Below are 19891 nucleotides of genomic sequence, written 5' to 3' on the forward strand. Positions count from 1 at the left end.
TGTGGAATAAACAGACTAGATTCACTTCCTTTCCTTTCAGTTGCTGCAAGTTCCCAATTTCCCCCAGAATGAGAAAAGAAATGGAAAGGGGGAGAAAATAAATAATAATTCACAGATGTTGGCCTCTTTTAGGTCAAACAACATCACAGACAGGAGGAAGTTTGATTCTGTCTGAAACTCACTCTTCATTCATACAAAGCCCACGCTCTGATTGGTTGGAGGACCAGACCCCTTCCGGTCCTCCAACCCTTTCCATTGGTCAAAGCCGTTGACTGGTGTGTCCAAAGTGCGCTTGTGCAATGTTTGGGGTGAATGCGCATGTGCGGGTGCGGGGCGGGGCCGGCGCACTGACCATTGTCCGTCCGGCTCTCCCAGGCCTTTCCCATTGGACAGCAGCTCAGCGCGGCTGGAGGGCCAAGTCCCGCCCACCCCCCGCGTTACGTGGGGCTCCGCCCCTCATTGTCAGTCTGCAGGGGGGATTGACCAATGGGAACTCTGGAGGACCGGAAGGACTCTGCGCCTCCAGCCAGTCAGAGCTCCCCCATTGTCTGTCTGCGGGGAGATTGACCAATGGGAACTCTGGAAGACCGGAAGGACTCTGCACCTCCAGCCAATCAAAGCCTCCCATTGCTGAATGCGGTAGCTGGACAATGAGCTTGTTCATTTCTACCCAGCGAAGGTGCTGCTGCTCTCTCTGAATGAAGATTGGGCTTCAGACTGACTCAAACTTCCTACTACCTCCAACATCTGTGAGTAAAACACTTTCTGTTATCCCCTTTTCCATTTCTTTTCTCATCCTGGGCTTCGATTTTTAACTTCCAGGTCACCACTCGCTGCCTATACCAAGATCCCCCTCACATTCTTCATGTGTCTACGACCAGGTAATGCAGTGTATTACACGCATCATCAGCCTGCTCAAACATGTCCACATGTAAAACTTTAACGTGGCTGTCAGCTTGAAGATTTTCAGCTCTCAGTGTCCAGGACAGGAAGCAGTGAGCATGGATCTGTCAATCAGCACCTTCAGGAAAATTGGGAGGGTGAATATTAGATACAGCAGAGTGAGAATGGAGGGAGATTGTGTGGGATGGAGATTTGGGGAATAAGAGAGGACAGAATATTCCATAGAAACTAGAATTGTCTGTTCTGAATTTCTATCCTGTACTGACGGTGGTGACTTTTGTAAATTCCTTTCACAGGATATTAGAAGAGGAGGATTTATAGATGGAAATCTCAAATGTCACAACCAGATCTGACGGAGTCACTCAATTAATCAGGAACTGAATATCATCGGCCTGTGAATCCAGAAGGAGAAATGTTTGCCTGATCTGTCACCTTCAGAAGATTTTAAACATCAGTGTGACTGGAAAAGCACTGAGACACAAACACACACACCTCCCAAGTGAGAGTGTTCCAGTGCACCAGCTGTGGAAAGAGCTTTAACCAATTACACAGCCTGAAAATATATCGCAGCATTCACAGTGGTTAGAGACCGTACACATGCTCTGAGTGTGTGTGGATGAGGTTTCACCTGATTGTCCGATCTTGAGAGATAAGGAAACGAAACATGGAAAAACCGTGGAAATGTGATGACTGTGGGAAGGGATACAGATCCCCATCGGAGCTGGAAATCCATCGGCGCAATCACACTGGGGAGAGGCCGTTCACCTGCTCTGTGTGTGGGAAGGGATTCGGTCGTTCATTCACCCTGAAGACACACCAGCGAGTTCACACTGGCGAGAGACCGTTCAGCTGCTCTCAGTGTGGGAAGGGATTCACTATGTCATCTCACCTGCGTACCCACGAGCGAGTTCATACCGGAGAGACACCGTTCATCTGCTCGCAGTGTGGGAAACAATTTAGTCATTCATCAACCCTGCAGACGCACCAGCGAGTTCACACCGGGGAGAGGCCGTTCACCTGTTCTCAGTGCGGGAAGGGATTCACTCGGTTAGACAACCTCCGGACGCACCAGCGAGTCCACACCCACGAGAGGCCATTCATCTGCTCTGAGTGTGGGAAGGGATTCACTCAGGTACCCCACCTCTTAAAACACAAGAGGATTCACACTGGGGAGAAGCCATTCACTTGCTCTCAGTGTGAAAAGGGATTCAGTGATTTATCCACCCTGCAGATACACCAGCGTGTACACACTGGGGAGAAGCCATTCACCTGCTCTGCTTGTGGAAAGGGATTCAGACATTCCAGCACCCTCCAGAGACACCAGCGAGTTCACACCGGGGAGAGACCATTTACTTGCTCTCAGTGTGGTCGAGGATTCAGTGATTCATCTGGCCTGCGGACGCACCAGCGGGTTCACACCGGGGAGAGACCGTTTACCTGCTCTGCGTGTGGGAAGGGATTCACTCAGCTATCCCACCTGCGGACGCACCAGCGAGTTCACACTGGGAGGAGGCCGTTCACCTGCTCTCAGTGCGGGAGGGGATTCAATCAGACTTCTCACCTGCGGACGCACCAGCGAGTTCACACCGGGGAGAGGCCGTTCACCTGCTCTCAGTGCGGGAAGGGGTTCACTCTGTCATCCAGCCTGCTCGTACACCAGCAGGTTCACACCGGGGAGAAATCGTTCACCTGCTCTGAATGTGGGAAGGGATTCACTGATCCGTCCACCCTGCGGAGACACCAGAAAGTCCACACTGTGGAGAGGCCATTTATCTGCTCTCAGTGCGGGAAGGGATTTAGGGAGTCATCGAACCTGAAGAGGCACCAGCGAGTTCACACCGGGGAGAGACCGTTCATCTGCTCTCAGTGTGGGAAGAGATTCAGTGTCTCATCCCATCTGCTGAGACACCAACAAATTCATAAGTGATTACGGGCTTGGATTTGCTGTTCTTGGGGTTTCCTGGGTGATCGATAACATTTAACGGTGGCACCATGGTTAGCATTGCTACCTCAGCACCAGGGACGAGGGTTTATAGAATCATAGAAACCCTACAGTGCAGAAAGAGGCCCTTCAGCCCATCGAGTCTGTACCGACCACAATCCCACCCAGGCCCTACCCCCATATCCCTACATATTATATCCACTAATTCCTCTAACCTACGCATCCCCGGACACTAAGGGGCAATTTCTTAGCATGGCCAATCAACCTAACCTGCATGTCTTTAGACATTAATCCTTACCTGCTGCTGATTGATGCGAATGACTATGAGGTTGGACTGTTGGGAGGAGCGATCCAACTTAGCTTCAGACCAGTTCTTCGAAGATTGAGAAAATTCGTAACATTTTCCCTCAAAGTATTTCCTGATTCTGGCTTGTGTGTGTGTGTGTCTGTGTCTGTGTCTGTGTGTCTGTGTCTGTGTGTCTGTGTCTGTGTGTCTGTGTCTGTGTGTCTGTGTCTGTGTGTCTGTGTCTGTGTGTCTGTGTCTGTGTCTGTGTGTGTGTCTGTGGAGCTTATATGTTCACTCTGTGTCTGTGCAGGTTTCCCCTGGGTGCTCTGGTTTGCTCCCACACTCGAAAGATGTGCAGCTTAGATGGATTGGCCCTGCCAAATTGTCGCTTTGCATCCAAAGATGTGTAGATTGGAGGGATTAGTTTCAAAATTCACAAGGATCCAAGATTGAAAGGGTCTTTGGGAGTTAGAAGATATTTTGTTTGCAGTTCTGTTTGGAAGCCTCAGAAAGCATGCCACGTTGCCATGAAGATAGCCTGTGCTGCTTACGTCACTCTTTAGTTTAGTTTATTTGGGTGTTTCTTACAGAAGAAACTTGGGCTTCCTGGGATAGGGCAGAGGGTTGGGCCTGAGTCAGATGCGCTGTGGGAGAGTCAGTGCAGTCTCGATGAGCCAAATAACCTCCTTCTGCACTGGAGGGATTCAATGGATTATGTGATTGTTTCCTTTCTCAGTTAAATCCTCCTTCTCACAGTTGGCCAACGGGGAGGGTCGGAGAGTTTTTTTTTTTGCTGGACTGGTCAGTTTCACAACTTTGCCTCCAACTTTGAGTCTTGTTGTGAAAACCTGGTTTCATAAGAACATAAGAAATAGGAGCAGGAGTAGGCCATCTAGCCCTTCGAGCCTGCCCCGCCATTCAATAAGATCATGGCTGATCTGTCGCTGCTCAGTTCCACTTTCCCGCCCTCTCCCCATAACCCTTAATCCCCTCTCTTATCAAGAACCCATCAACCCGCTTCTTAAAAATATTTAGCGAGGCAGCCTCCACCACTTCAACAGGCAGAGAATTCCAGAGATTCACCACCCTTTGAGTGAAGAAGTTCCTCCTCAACTCCGTTCTAAACCGCCCCCCCTTTATCTTGAGGCTGTGCCCCCTAGTCCTACTGTCCTTTCTGAGCGGGAAGAGTCTCTCCACCTCTATCCTATCCATCCCATTCATCATCTTATACGTCTCAATGAGATCTCCCCTCATTCTTCTAAACTCTAACGAGTACAAGCCTAGTTTATTCAGCCTCTCCTCATAGCTCAACCCCCTCAACTCCGGTATCAGCCTAGTAAACCTCCTCTGCACTCCCTCCAGGGCCAAAATATCCTTGCGCAGGTGCGGCGCCCAAAACTTCACACAGTACTCCAGCTGCGGCCTCACCAATGCCCTATACAGCTGCAGCAAGACCTCCCTACTTTTATATTCAATCCCCCTCGCTATGAAGGCCAGCATCCCATTCGCCTTCCTGACCACCTGCTGCACCTGCTAAGGATCACAGAGAGCCAGGGTATTAGGGAGTTGAGATCTTTTGATCGTAATTTTGTTTGGAAGCCTCTCAAAGCATGCCATGTTGCCATGAAGATGGCCTGCGGTGGTTAATTTGTTTAATTTATTATTTTTTCGGGGGGATCTTATAGAGGTCTATAAAATAATGAATGGCATAGTTCAGCTGGATAGTCAATATCTTTTCCCAAAGGTGGGGGAGTCTAAAACTAGAGGGCATAGGTTTAAGGGGAGCGATACATAAGAACATAAGAAATAGGAGCAGGAGTAGGCCATCTAGCCCTTCGAGCCTGCCCCGCCATTCAATAAGATCATGGCTGATCTGAAGTGGATCAGTTCCACTTTCCCGCTTTCTTCCCATAACCCTTAATTCCCCTGTCTATCAGAAACCTATCTACCCGTGACTTAAATATATTCAGCGAGGTAGCCTCCACCACTTCAACGGGCAGAGAATTCCAGAGATTCACCACCCTTTGAGTGAAGAAGTTCCTCCTCAGTTCTAAACTGCGCCCCCCCCCCCCGCCCGTCTTATCTTGAGGCTGTGCCCTCTAGTCCTGCTGTCCTTTCTGAGCGGGAAGAATCTCTCTACCTCTATCCTATCCATCCCCTTCATTATCCTATACGTCTCTATAAGATCCCCCCTCAACCTTCTAAACTCCAACGAGTACAGACCCAGTCAATTTAGTCTCTCTTCATAGGCTAACCCCTCATCTCCGGTATCTGCACTCCCTCCAAGGCCAATATATCCTTCCGCAAGTGCGGCGACCAAAACTGCACACAGTACTCCAGCTGCGGCCTCACCAGTGCCCTGTACAGTTGCAGCAAGACCTCCCTGCTTTTATATTCAATCCCCCTCGCTATGAAGGCCAGCATCCCATTCGCCTTCCTGACCACCCGCTGCACCTGCAAGCTGGGTTTTTGCGACTCATGCACAAGGACCCCGAGGTCCCTCTGCACCGTAGCATGCTGCAGCTTTTCACCCTTTAAATAGTAATCCCTCCTCCTATTATTCCTGCCAAAGTGGATAACCTCACACTTGCTAACATTGTACTCCAAATGCAAAAGGGTCCAGAGAGGGGCAATTTTTTCACACAGAGTGGTGAATATCTGCAGTGAGCTGCCGGAGGTACTAGTAGAGGCAGGTACAATTTTGTCTTTTAAAAAGCATTTAGACCGTTACACGGGGCGGCACGGTAGCACAGTGGGTTAGCACTGCTGCTTCACAGCTCCAGGGTCCTGGGTTCGATTCCCGGCTCGGGTCACTGTCTGTGTGGAGTTTGCACATTCTCCTCGTGTCTGCGTGGGTTTCCTCCGGGTACTCCGGTTTCCTCCCACAGTCCAAAGATGTGCGGGGTTAGGTTGATTGGCCGTGCTAAGAAATTGCCCCTTAGTGTCCTGAGATGTGTAGGTTAGAGGGATTAGTGGGTAAATATGTAGGGATATGGGGGTAGGGCATCGGTGGGATTGTGGTCAGTGCAGACTCGATGGGCTGAATGGCCTCTTTCTGCACTGTGGGGTTTCTGTGATGGGTCGGATGGGTAAAGAGGGATATGGCCAAACAGGGGCAATTGAGACCAGCTTAGGGGTTAAAAAAGGACAAGTTGGGCCGAAGGGCCTGTTTCCATGCTATAAACCTCTATGACTCTGACTCTATAACAGAAACAATCGCAGAATCTGTGGAATCCTTACAGTGCAGGAGGAGGCTGTTGATCCATTGAGTGAATCGAGAAGCCATAGCTGCGAGAGAGAACGTGAAGGATTAATTCTTTGAAGTTTCCGAGCTGTGAGAACCTGTGTGTTTCGTTTGTTTTATGTGGATGTGTTTTATCATTTGTTTTGGGTTACATTTGTTAAGGATCATCTTTCCGGGGATTTAACCTTGCATCATAATTCCGTGAAGTTGGAAGTTTAAAAAAATACAAGAGCGCTTACAGAACTCATTCTGGTTATTGTTGTTTGTTTTAAAAGTTTTTCGGCTTGTATGGATGATATTTGTGGGTTCAATTCTTCAAAGCTTTCAATGTTTTGTGCCTGATATTGTGATGGTGTGGTCATAGTTTGAGTGGTTTAAGTCACACAGATGACAAAAAGGGGGAAGTGTAATTAATAGAGCTTTCTTTTCATGGGTTAAGGACCTGTTTCAATGGCCCCAAGTGTGATTCCAGGATGTTTCGATAAACCTGTAGGAATTTTAATACGGAGGCAAACCAGTGAGTCTAACGTCAGTGGTAGGGAAACTATTAGGGAAGCTTCTGAAGGAGAGCATCCCTCTCCACTTGGAGAGGCAAAGCTTGGTCAGGGATCATCAGAGAGAGGTCAATTTGATTGAATTTTTTGAGGAGGTGACCAGGTTTGTAGACAAGGGTGGTGCAGTCCACGTAGTTGATATGGATTTCAGCAAAGCCTTTGACACGGTCCCACGTGAGACTTGTAAAGGAGGTAAATTCACATGGGATGCAGGGTAACTTGATAAAGTGCGTTCAAAATTGGTTCAGTTGTAGGAGACAGAGGGCGATGACTGAAGGCTGTTTAGTAACCGGAAGCCAGTGTCCAGTGGTGTACGACAAGGATCTGTGTTGGGCCCCCTGTTATTCATCATTTATATAAATGACATTGATGACTACATTGGTGGGGGTAGGAGTAAGTTTAATTTTATTTAATAATGTCACAAATAGGCTTACATTAACACTGCAATGAAGTTACTGTAAAAAAAAAATCCCCTAATGTCCACACTCCTGTGCCTGTTTGGGTAGGGAGAATTTAGCATAACCAATGCACCTAACAGCTCATATTTCGGATTGTGGGAGGAAACCGGAGCACCCGGAGGAAACCCGCACAGACACGGGGAGAATGTGCAGGCGGTGACCCAAGCTGGGAATCGAACCCAGGTCCCTTGCGCTGTGAGGCAGCAGTGCTAACCACTGTGCCAAACTGCCCACCTTTTCCATGGAGTACTAAGTTTGCAGACGACACAAAGATTGGATGGGTGGTTAGCAGTGAGGCTGAGTGCCTTCAGCCACCAGAAGATGTAGACGCAATGGTCAAATAGGCAGGTAAGTGGCGGATGGAATTTAATCCTGACAAGTGTGAGGTGATACAATTTGGAAGGAGTAACTTGACAAGGAAGTATATTCAATGAGCAGTAGGACACTAGGAGGTTCTGTGGAACAAAGGGACCTTGGCATGTTTGATTTATTATTGTCACATGCATTAGTATACAGTGAAAAGTATTGTTTCTTGCACGCTATAAAGACAAAGCATACCATGCATAGAGAAGGAAATAAGAGAGTGCAGAATGTAGTGTTACTGTCACAGCTAGGGTGTAAAGAAAGATCAATTTAATGCGAGCTAGGTCCAGCAGGGAAGAAGTGTTTTTGAGTCGGTTGGTACGTATCCTGAGACTTTTATACCTTTTTCTCCATGGAAGCTAGTGGACGAGAGAATGTCCGGGGTGTGTAGGGTCCTTGATTACGCTGGCTGTTTTTCTGAGGCAGTGTAGACAGAGGGTGGGAGGCTGGTTTGAGCGATGGACTGGGCTTCGTTCATGACCCTTTGTGTTTTATTGTGGTCTTGGGCAGAGCAGGTTTGTCCACAGATCTCTGAAAGTGGCAGGGCATGTCAGTAGGCTGATGGAAAAGGCCTTTGTCAGGCGAGACATGGATTTCAGAAGCAGGCAAGTCAGGTTGTAGTTGTATAAAACTTTGGAGCACTGTGTGCGGTTCCGATAATGTAGTGAGCAGAAGGACGTACGGGAGGGGATGCAGAGGAGATTCAGCAGGACACTGCCTGGGATGGAACATTTAAGTTACGAAGAGAGATTTTCTCTGGAGCAGGGAACATGGAGGGGGCGATCTGATTGAGGTGTACAAGATTACGGGGAGGGGGCATGGATAGGGAGCAGCTGTTCCCCTTAGTTGAAGGGTCAGCCACGAGGAGACACAGGTTCAAGGTGAGGGGCAGGAGGTTTGGGGGGGATGTGAGGAAAATCTTTTTTCACCCAGAGGGTGGTGAGGGTCTGGAATGCGCTGCCTGGGAGGGGAGTGGAGGTGGGTTGTCTGACTCGAGAGGTGTCAAAACCTGACCTCCTCTTGGGACGTGAGGAAGGACAGGTGACAGAAGGGTTGGTCAAGGATGAAATTGGGACCATAATTCCATTAGTTTTAAGATAGCGATGGAGAACAATAGTTCTGGCTTAAAAGTTAAAATTCTAAATTGGGGCAAGGCCACATTTGATGGAATTAAATAGGAACTTCCAAAAGTTGATTGGGGGGAGTCTGTTGGCAGGCAAAGGGACGTCTTGTAAGAAACATAAGAAATAGGAGCAGGAGTAGGCCGTCTAGCCCTTCGAGCCTGCCCCGCCATTCAATAAGATCATGGCTGATCTGTCGTGGCTCAGTTCCACTTTCCCGCCCTCTCCCCATAACCCTTAGTTCCCTTGTCTGTCAAAAACCTATCTACCCGTGACTTAAATATATTTAGCGAGGCAGCCTCCACCACTTCAACGGGCAGAGAATTCCCGAGATTCACCACCCTTTGAGTGAAGAAGTTCCTCCTCAACTCCGTTCTAAACCGCCCCCCCTTTATCTTGAGGCTGTGCCCCCTAGTCCTACTGTCCTTTCTGAGCGGGAGGAGCCTCTCCACCTCTATCCTATCCATCCCATTCATCATCTTATACGTCTCAATGAGATCTCCCCTCATTCTTCTAAACTCTAAAGAGTACAAGCCTAGTTTATTCAGCCTCTCCTCATAGTTCAACCCCCTCAACTCCGGTATCAGGTATGCCGGTAACTCCGGTATAAAAGTTAGAGGCATTAGTGGGTAAAATATATGGGGGTCGGGCCTGGGTGGGATTGTGGTCAGTGCAGACTCGATGGGCCTCTATCTTCATTGTAAGGTTCTATGATTCGAAGGAGGCACATGACATGCATAGGCAGCTGGGATCAGGTGGATCCCTTGAAAAATATAGGTGTAGGAATAGAGTTAAGGGAGAAATCAAGAGAGCAAAATGGGGAAATGAGATTTCTTTGGCAGATGAGGCAAAGGAGAATCCAAAGAGCTTCTACAGATACATAAAAGGCAAAAGGGTAACTAGGAAGTGAGTAGGACCTCTTAAAGATCAACAAGGTCATCTATGTGCAGATCCACGAGAGATGGGTGAGATCCTAAATGAATATTTCTCATCTGTATGTTGAGAAAGGCATGAATGTTAGGGAACTCGGGGAAATAAATAATGATGCCTTGAGGAATATAATTATTACAGAGAAGGAGGTGCTGGAAGTTTTATAGTGCATCAAGGTAGATAAATCCCTGATGGAGTGTATCCCAGGACATTGTGGGAGGCTAGGGAGGAGATTGTGAGTCCCCGAGCTGAGATACTTGAATCAATGATAGTCACGGGTGAGGTGCCTGAAGATTGGAGGGTGGCAAATGTTGTGCCTTTGTTTAAAAAGGTCTGCAGGAACAACCTGGGAACTCCTGGCCGGTGAGCCTCACATCTGTGGTGGCTAAGCTGTGAGAAGGTATTCTGAGAGATGGGATCTATAGGCATTTAGAGATGCAAGGACTGATTAAAGACGGTCAGCATGGCTTTGTGAGTGGAAAATCACGTCTCACAAATTTGATTTATTTTTTTGATGGGGGTAACCAAGAAGGTAGATGAGGGCAGCGCAGTTGATGTTGTCTACATGGACTTTAGCAAGGCCTTTGACAAGGTACTGCATGATTAGTTGTTGCATCAGGTTAAATCTCACAGGATCCAAAGTGAGATAGCCAAATAGACACAAAATTGGCTTGATGACTGAAGGCAGAGGGTGGTTGTAGAGGGTTGTTTTTCAAACTGGAGGGCTATGACTAGCGGTGTGCCTCAGGGATCAGTGCTGGGTCCACTGTTATTTGTCATTTATATTAACGATTTGGATGAGAATTTAGGAGGCGTGGTTAGTAAGTTTGTGGATGGCTCCAAGATTGGTGGCATAGTGGACAGTAAAGAATGTTATCTCGGATTGCAATGGGAGCTTGATCAATTGGGCCAGTGGGGCTGACGAATGGCAGATGGAGTTTAATTTAGATAAATACGAGGTGATGCATTTTGGTAGATTGAACCAGGGCAGGACTTACTCAGTTAATGGTAGGGTGTGGGAGAGAGTTACTGAACAAAGAGATCTAGGGGTACAGGTTCATAGCTCCTTGACTTCTTCACTCAAAGGGTGGTGAATCTCTGGAATTCTCTGCCCGTTGAAGTGGTGGAGGCTGCCTCGCTAAATATTTTTAAGAAGCGGGTTGATGGGTTTTTGATAAGAGAGGGGATTAAGGGTTATGGGGAGAGGGCGGGAAAGTGGAACTGAGCCACGACAGATCAGCCATGATCTTATTGAATGGCGGGGCAGGCTCGAAGGGCCAGATGGCCTACTCCTGCTCCTATTTCTTATGTTCTTATGTTCTTATGAAGGTGGACAGGGTGGTGAAGAAGGCATTCGCCATGCTTGGTTTCATTGGTCAGTACATTGAATACAGGAGTTGCGACGTCTTGTTGAAGTTGTACAAGACATTGGTAAGGCCACACTTGGAATACTGTGTACAGTTCTGGTCACCCTATTATAGAAAGGATATTATTAAACTAGAAAGAGTGCAGAAAAGATTTACTAGGATGGTACAGGTTTGAGTTATAAGGAAAGGCTGGGACTTTTTTTCCTGGGGATATGAGACTTAGGGTGATCTTATAGAGGTCTATAAAATAATGGGGGGGGGGGGGCATAGATCAGCTAGATAGTCAACATCTTTTCCCAAAGGGGTCTAAAACTAGAGGGTTTAAGGTGAGAGGGGAGAGATACAAAAGGGTCCAGAGGAGCAATTTTTTCATTCAGAAGGTATTGATTGTCAAGGTAGTAGTAGAGACGGGTACAATTTTGTCTTAAAAAATGTTTAGACAGTGACATGGGTAAGATGAGGGATATGGGCCAAACACGGGCAACTGAGACTCGCTTAACGGTATAAAAAAAGGACAGCATGGATAAGTTGGGCTGAAGGGCCTGCTTCCAGGCTGTAAACCTCTCTGACTTCCTTCACAAAATACCTGGATCCAGCACTTGGCACATCATAACATTCAGGGCTATCGGCAAAGTGCTGGCAGATGGGATTCGGTGGGGGTTCAGGTGATTTTAATGTGTCGGTGTGGACTTGATGGGCCAAACGGCCTTTTCTGTACGGTATGATTCTATGAGATTCACACATATGAGAATGAGGTGGATTTAATTTGTAATGGACGGCAAATAGGCAGGACCAATGGGACGAAGGAGGACAATATCAAAGGTAGGAGTCTTAGCTGTGTTGAAGAGCAGAGGAATCTCGGGGTCTGGGTCCATAGGACGCTTAAATCGGCCTCGCAGGTGGAGGATGTGGTCAAGAAGGCGTATGGTGTGCTGGCCTTCATTAATCGAGGGATTGAGTCTAGAAGTCGGGAGGTAATGCTGCAACTTTATAAGACCCTTGTCAGACCCCACTTGGAGTACTGTGTGCAGTTCTGGTTGTCTCAGTACAGGAGGGATGTGGAAGCCATTGAGAGGGTGCAGAGGAGATTTACAAGGATGTTGCCTGGATTGGGTGACATGCCTTATGAAGATAGGTTGAGGGAGCTCGGTCTCTTCTCCCTGGAGAGACGAAGGTTGAGAGGGGACCTGATAGAGGTTTATAAAATGTTGAGAGGAATAGATAGGGTGGATTCTCAGAGGCTATTTCCCAGGGCTCGCTACGAGAGGACACAGGTTTAAGGTGCTGGGAAGCAGGTACAGAGGAGATGTTAGGGGTAAGTTTTTCACTCAGGGGGTGGTGAGTGAGTGGAATCGGCTGCCGTCGGTGGTGGTAGAGGCGAACTCGCTGGGGTCTTTTAAAAGACTTCTGGATGAGTATATGGGATCTAATGGGATTGGGGGTTATAGAACATATAGAACATAGAACATTACAGCGCAGAACAGGCCCTTCGGCCCACGATGTTGCGCCGACCAGTTACAAAAACAATGATATATATATATATATATAGATATGTCTATGGCTTAGTAGGTATAGAAGTGATCGGCGCAACTAGTGGGCCGAAGGGCCTGTTTGTGCTGTAGTGTTCTATGTTCTATGTTAATATTTGGGATATTGGAAATGATTCTGCCCAACCCTGTGTCAGATTGATAATGGGGTAAACTCCTTGTCAGGTCCAAAGATTTATTCCCTGACACAACTGGCACCAGGAAAACGAAAATTCTTTAATTGGATTCCAGGGAAGAAAAGTTGAAGATGAGAGATTTTGCGGGCAGCACGGTGGCACGGTGGGTTAGCACTGCTGCCTCACAGCGCCAGGGACCCGGGTTCAATTCCCAGCTTGGGTCACTGCCTGTGAAGTGTCTGCATGTTCTCTCCATGTCTGCGTGGGTTTTCTCTGGGTGCTCCGGTTTCATAGACTCATAGAATCCCTACAGCACAGAGAGAGATGCCATTCGGCCCATCGAGTCTGCACCGACCACAATCCCACCCAGGCCCTACCCCCCATACCCCTACATATTTTACCCACTAATCCCTCGAACCTACGCATCTCAGGACACTAAGGGGCAATTTTTTAGCATGGCCAATCAACCTAACCCCCACACCTTTCCTCCCACAGTCTGAAAGATGTGCTGGTTAGGGTGCATTGGCCACGCTAAATTCTCCCTCAGTGTACCCGAACTGGCCCCGGAATGTGGGATTTTCACAGTCATTTCATTGCAGTGTTAATGTAAGCCGACTTGTGACAAATAAATACACTTTTTAACTTTGATTCCTGGACCTAGGGTGATAATGTAATGGCATCCGTTTGAGAACTTTATTCCATCCTTTTCCAGGGTAGCAGAGGATTAATTCTTGTGTGTTACCAACTTAAGTTTGTCACGGCTAAAGGTTTTTTTTTTACAGGGACTGAGAATTACAACATTTTAATCGTTTAGATTGTCAGATAAATTCAGATTAATTCACTCATTCTGCGCCACCCCCCCCAAGAAGGATTGATCTTTTGTGTTTTGTTCTACAGGGAACTGCAAATGGAGCAGTTTCAAGATTTTGAGAGTGTGTTTGTAGACTCTCAATATTGTTGCAATAGTCAGCTCCATTCAAAACCTGGTAAAGGGCATCTAGTGAGTAGCTACAAAACATTTTTTAGCTACAGCACCAGCTTCAGGTCTGTCAGATTATAATGGGAATTATTACTGTGATGTGAGTGTACCTTTAAGAAAGTTTTTTTAAAAATCATGCAGCTTACAGCTTCAGCAGTGTCACCATTGGGGTACTGGAACTAAGTCGCAGTAGTCAGGGCTTTCAATTTCGGTTGTGGTAGTTTTTTTTAGAAGCAGTTTAGCCGCAAGCTAAGGAGCAGCCTCTCTCTCTCTCTCTCTCCCTGTCTTTCTATTTGTTTGGTTCTGCCTCAAAGAAGCTGTGTTTTGGGAAATAGATTCGACTACAATCTCTTCTGAGTTTCTCCACAAGGGATTTTTCAGCACTCAACCTTTTGAGGCTGGTTCCCCGTAGCAAGTGAGCATTAACCTATGCTGTATTGTGTTTATTTGGAGGGTTTTGTGTGTTGGATGTTGGCTTTGGTTGGAACATATTAGAGATATTTCCTTAAGAGTTATACATTATCGTGGTTGTTGTGTTTCTTGTTTGTAATTGTCAAAAGTTCTTGCTAAATGTCATGCTATCCATGTTAACGATATTCTTAATTAAACTTTGTTTTTGATAACATCTCCTCGAGGGTCAGTTGAATCACAACTGGAGTGAAACCTCGCATGCTCATCCTAGCCCAATTCAATGTAAAAGATTGGGGCAAGCTTCATAGAACACCTTGAAGTATCCGACCCGACATGTAACATTACACTGCTGTACTGATCTTAACAGCACTCTGGTTGGATTGTGCGGTGTGGGTGGTCTAAGTTAGTGAACCGATCGCAATGCTGGGAGAATTGATTACACACAGCACAGCTAGAACAAGTTTGAACACGAGAAGGCTGTAGACATTATCTGATGCCAGAAGGGCTCAGTGGGAGAGCTTTCTGCTCCCCACAAATAGAACATAGAACATTACAGCGCAGAACAGGCCCTTCGGCCCACGATGTTGTGCCGACCAGTTACAAAAACAATGACCCACTAGCCTATACCAATCCCTTTTCGTCCATAAACCTATCCACGGATCTCTTAAACGCCCCCAAACTAGGCGCATTTACAACTGCAGCAGGCAGGGCATTCCAATCCCTCACCACCCGCTGGGTAAAGAACCTACCCCTGACATCTGTCCTGTAGCTACCCCCCCTTAATTTAAAGCCATGCCCCCTCGTGCTAGCTTTCTCCATCCGAGGGAAAAGGCTATCACTATCCACCCTATCTAAACCTCTAATCATCTTATATGTTTCAATAAGATCCCCTCTTAGCCTCCTTCTTTCCAACGAAAACAACCCTAAATCCCTCAGTCTCTCCTCATAGGACCTCCCCACCATACCAGGCAACATCCTGGTAAACCTCCTCTGCACCCTCTCCAAAGCCTCCACATCCTTCTTGTAATGTGGGGACCAGAACTGCACACAGTACTCCAAGTGTGGCCGCACCAGAGTTGTGTACAGTTGCAATATGACGCTGCGACTCCTAAATTCAATCCCCCTACCAATAAACACCAAGACACCGTACGCCTTCTTAACAACCTTATCTACTTGATTCCCAACTTTCAGGGATCTATGTACACACACACCTAGATCCCTCTGCTCCTCCACTCTATTCAAAGTCCTCCCGTTAGCCCTATACTCAACACATCTGTTATTCCTACCGAAATGGATTACCTCACACTTCTCCGCATTAAACTCCATCCGCCACCTCTCGGCCCAGCTCTGCAACCTGTCTAAGTCACCCTGCAAACTATGACACCCTTCCTCACAATCTACCACACCTCCGACTTTGGTGTCATCAGCAAACTTACTAATCCACCCAACTATACCCTCATCCAGATCATTAATAAAGATTACGAACAGCAGTGGCCCCAAAACAGATCCCTGAGGCACACCACTCGTAACCGAACTCCATGATGAATAGGCAGCGTGAAATTAATCTACTTGATGGATAAAACCCCCTTACTCTTCTGGGGACCATATCCCTCTATCCCCATGCCAGCTACAACTCTCACCAACTTTTACAGATGCATCATAGGCAACATTCTTTCTGGTTGTATCACAGTTTGGTTTGGGCTCCTGCTCTGCCCAAGACCACAAGGAACTACAAAAGGGTCATGAATGTAGCCCAATCCATCACGCAAACCAGCCTCCCATCCATTGACTCTGTCTACACTTCCCGCTGCCTCGGCAAAGCAGCCAGCGTAATTAAGGACCCCGCACACCCCAGACATTCTCCCTTCCACCTTCTGTCAGGAAAAAGATACAAAGGTCTGAGGTCACATACCAACCGACCGACGCAAGAACAGCTTCTTCCCTGCTGCTGTCAGACTTTTGAATGCATTAAGTTGATCTTTCTCTATACCCTAGCAATGACTGTAACACTACATTCTGTGCTCTCTCCCTTCCTTCTCTATGAATGGTATAGAACATAGAACATAGAACATTACAGCGCAGAACAGGCCCTTCGGCCCACGATGTTGCGCCGACCAGTTACAAAAACAATGACCCACTAGCCTATACCAATCCCTTTTCGTCCATAAACCTATCCAGAGATCTCTTAAACGCCCCCAAACTAGACGCATTTACAACCGCAGCAGGCAGGGCATAGTGCGCAAGAAACAATACTTTTCACTGTGTCCCAATAGATGTAGAATAATAAATCAAATCGAATCAAAGATAGGGAGAATCGATTGGAAAAGACAACTCGGGGAGATAAGAGAATCCCCCAGTGGTAGGAAGTCGGAACTGCCTGTACTAAAATAAAGACATCTGGTAAAGTAAGGGAAGTGACTGCTATATTTGCGGTGATTGAGAAACAGATGTTCATGGATAAATTAGGCCCACTGAAATGCAACCACAAAGTTCAAAGTTTATTTATTAGTCACAAATGGTGGCACAGTTAGATCCCAACACAAATTGAGACCCCCTCCTCCCCGCACCCCTCCCCTCCCTCCCCCACTCTCCCTATCCCCCCACCCCCTCAGTCCATCAAACTGTCTCAACCATTCATTGAGAATTAGTTGGTCTACCTCAGCACCATTTCCCACACTATCCCCCACATCCCGTGATATCTTCAATATCTAGAAAGCTTGAAAATTCTTGGTGACTGAGGCTCCATAACGTCTGGGGTAATGAATTTCAAAACTTAGCTACATCCTTGAGTGAAGAAGTTCCTCTTCATCTTAGCCTTCTCTACATTTTCCAGTCAGTTCCCAATAATTATTGACCCACCCCTCCCCTCCCCCTCCCCCATTCTCCTCCCTTTCCCCACTCACCCTCCCCCTCCCTCCTGCCACTCCCTATCCACCCCCCTTGGTCATTCAAAATCTCTCTAACTCATCCTTGAATATACTCAATCCCTCCACTGGTCCCTATGGAAGAAAAGTCTAGACACTAACAATTCTCTGAGGGAAGGATTGCTGGAAATATAGAACGTAGTTACAGTCCAATATTACACAGCCAGGTGTAATCAGTGCATTTTATTACAGAGCTGTAAATAATATATCTAATCTGCACCATATAAGAACATCAGACATGATTCTGTCCTAGAGTGGCAATGGGACCAACTGGATTGCCTTACATTGAGTCAGCATGGACTTGAGTTACTGACTGCTCTCATTCTGTGCTGTAATGACTCTGAGTGGAAATATATAACATAGCTTCACTGCTACATTACAAGACTAGAAATAATATTAAATGTACTTTATTACAGAACCATCAATAATATATCTAATCTGTACCATATAACAACACCAGACATAGCTCCCAGTCAGCAAGTAATTGAAGAGCAAATATGTGCACAATTTGCAGAAGGGTGTAAAAATAATAAAAGGGTAACTATATTAGGTGATTTCAACTTTCCCAACATTAATTGGGGTAGCCATCATGGTAAGGGTTTAGATGGAATAGAGGTCTTAAAATGTATACAGGAAAACTTGTTGAATCAATATGTGGAGGATCCAACAAGAGAAGGAGCTGTGCTGGACCTAATTCTGGGGAATGAAGCCATACAGGTGGTTGATGGGTTGGTGGGGGAGCGTTTTGGTGATAGTGACCACAATATAGTTCAATTCAAATTTGTTATGGACAAAGAAATTGACAAGCTGCAGAAAAAGTTTTGGGATTGGGGGAGAGTAGATTTTAACAAAATTAGGCGACTAGGGTTTTTCACAGTAACTTCATTGCGGTGTTAATGTAAGCCTACTTGTGACAGTAATAAATAAACTTTTTTAAAAAATCTGTTCGTTGAATGTATGTGTTACGCTAAACAGACCAAGCACTGAGGTGTGTTTTAAGGTTATAAAGAAAGTAAAGTAACTCATTCCAAATAATAAGAGAGGAATAACTGTAACCTTCAAATAACCTGTCCAAAACACAGACACCAGATTCCCCCATCCTTAACAAATAGCAAGGGAGATAGCAAAGTGTTGTTTAATCTTAGCAAAAAGTAACAGATAAAATCTTTAATAAAAGGGGGGGTCCCACAAGTTATTGACACCTCCAAAGGCCAGTCAAAGAGAAACTATAGGACTCTGAGTTTTTTGATTTAATTTACATGGTTTTGCCCAAAATCAGGTACAATAGGAGATGATATAGTGTTGATATGATATGAATAGTGTTGATGAACAGAGGGATCTAGGTGTATGTGTACATAGATCCCTGAAAGTTGGGAATCAAGTAGATAAGGTAGTTAGGAAGGCGTACGGTGTCTTGGCGTTTATTGGTAGGGGGATTGAATTTAGGAGCCGCAGCATCATGTTGCAACTGTACAAAACTCTGGTGCATCCATACTTGGAGTATTGTGTGCAGTTCTGGTCCCCACATTACAGGAAGGATGTGGAGGCATTGGAGAGGGTGCAGAGGAGGTTTACCAGGATGTTGCCTGGTATGGAGGGAAGGTCCTATGAGGAGAGACTGAGGGATTTGGGGTTGTTTTTGTTAGAAAGAAGGCGGCTAAGAGGGGACCTTATTGAAACATATAAGATGATTAGAGGTTTAGATAGGGTGGACAGTGATAGCCTTTTTCCTCGGATGGAGAAAACTAGCACGAGGGGGCATAGCTTTAAATTAAGGGGGGGTAGTTATAGGACGGGTGTCAGGGGTAGGTTCTTTACCCAGAGGGTGGTGAGGGATTGGAATGCCCTGCCTGCTGCAGTTGTAGATGCGCCTAGTTTGGGGGCATTTAAGAGATCCGTGGATAGGTTTATGGATGGAAAGGGATTGGTTTAGGTTAGAGGGTCATTGCTTTTTTAATTGGTCGGCGCAACATCGTGGGCCGAAGGGCCTGTTGTGCGCTGTAATGTTCTATGTTCTATGTACTATGATATCAATTGAAGATTAGCACCCTCGAGGAACAAATTAGAAATCGATCATGTCCATAGGCTGGGTAGCTGAACTAAAGGTGGGGGGGTGGGGGGTGTTGGGGTGGTGGGGGGGGGGGCTACTGGTAAACTAATGGTAAACTAACACACTCTTAGCAGTGTAGAAGATCAGAAGGACCTTGGGGTCCACAGGACTCTTAAATCAGCCTCGCAGGTAGAGGATGTGGTCAAGAAGGCGTATGGTGTACTGGCCTTCATCAATCGAGGAATTGAGTTTAGGAGTCAGGAGATGAATATTGCAGCTGTATAAGACCCTAGTCAGACCCCACTCGGAGTACTGTGCGCAGTTCTGGTCCCCTCATTACAGGAAGGATGTGGAAGCTATTGAAAGGGTGCAGAGGAGATTTACAAGGATGTTGCCTGGATTGGGTGACATGCCTTTTGAGGATAGGTTGAGAGAGCTCGGTCTTTTCTCCTTGGAGAGACGAAGGATGAGAGGGGACCTGATAGAGGTGTCTAAGATGTTGAGAGGAATAGATAGGGTGGATTCTCAGAGGCTATTTCCCAGGGCTGAAATGGTCGCTACGAGAGGACACAGGTTTAAGGTGCTGGGGAGCAGGTTCAGAGGAGATGTCAGGGGTAAGTTTTTCACTCAGAGGGTGGTGAGTGAGTGGAATCGGCTGCCATCGGTGGTGGTGGAGGCGAACTCGATAGGGTCTTT

At 46.7% G+C, this 19891-nt stretch overlaps 1 protein-coding gene across 1 annotated transcript; it reads left to right on the forward strand.

The window, feature by feature from the left end:
* Positions 1 to 647: 647 nt before the first annotated feature.
* Positions 648 to 3005, forward strand: LOC145335609 (uncharacterized). The gene is made up of 2 exons (XM_080181409.1): positions 648 to 749; positions 1200 to 3005. The coding sequence occupies exon 2, from the start codon at positions 1568 to 1570 to the stop codon at positions 2828 to 2830; it is 1263 nt and encodes a 420-aa protein (XP_080037535.1). The 5' UTR covers positions 648 to 749; positions 1200 to 1567; the 3' UTR covers positions 2831 to 3005.
* The last annotated feature ends 16886 nt before the right edge of the window (positions 3006 to 19891 follow it).

Source organism: Carcharhinus amblyrhynchos, unplaced genomic scaffold (assembly GCF_965287045.1).
Source record: "Carcharhinus amblyrhynchos unplaced genomic scaffold, sCarAmb.v2.hapA scaffold_39, whole genome shotgun sequence".
Classification (NCBI taxonomy): Eukaryota; Metazoa; Chordata; class Chondrichthyes; order Carcharhiniformes; family Carcharhinidae; genus Carcharhinus; species Carcharhinus amblyrhynchos.

What these genes read in the sequence shown, in the direction of transcription:
- LOC145335609 (XM_080181409.1), top strand. Translation starts at nt 1,568, where the DNA reads ATGGAAAAACCGTGGAAATGTGATGACTGTGGGAAGGGATACAGATCC.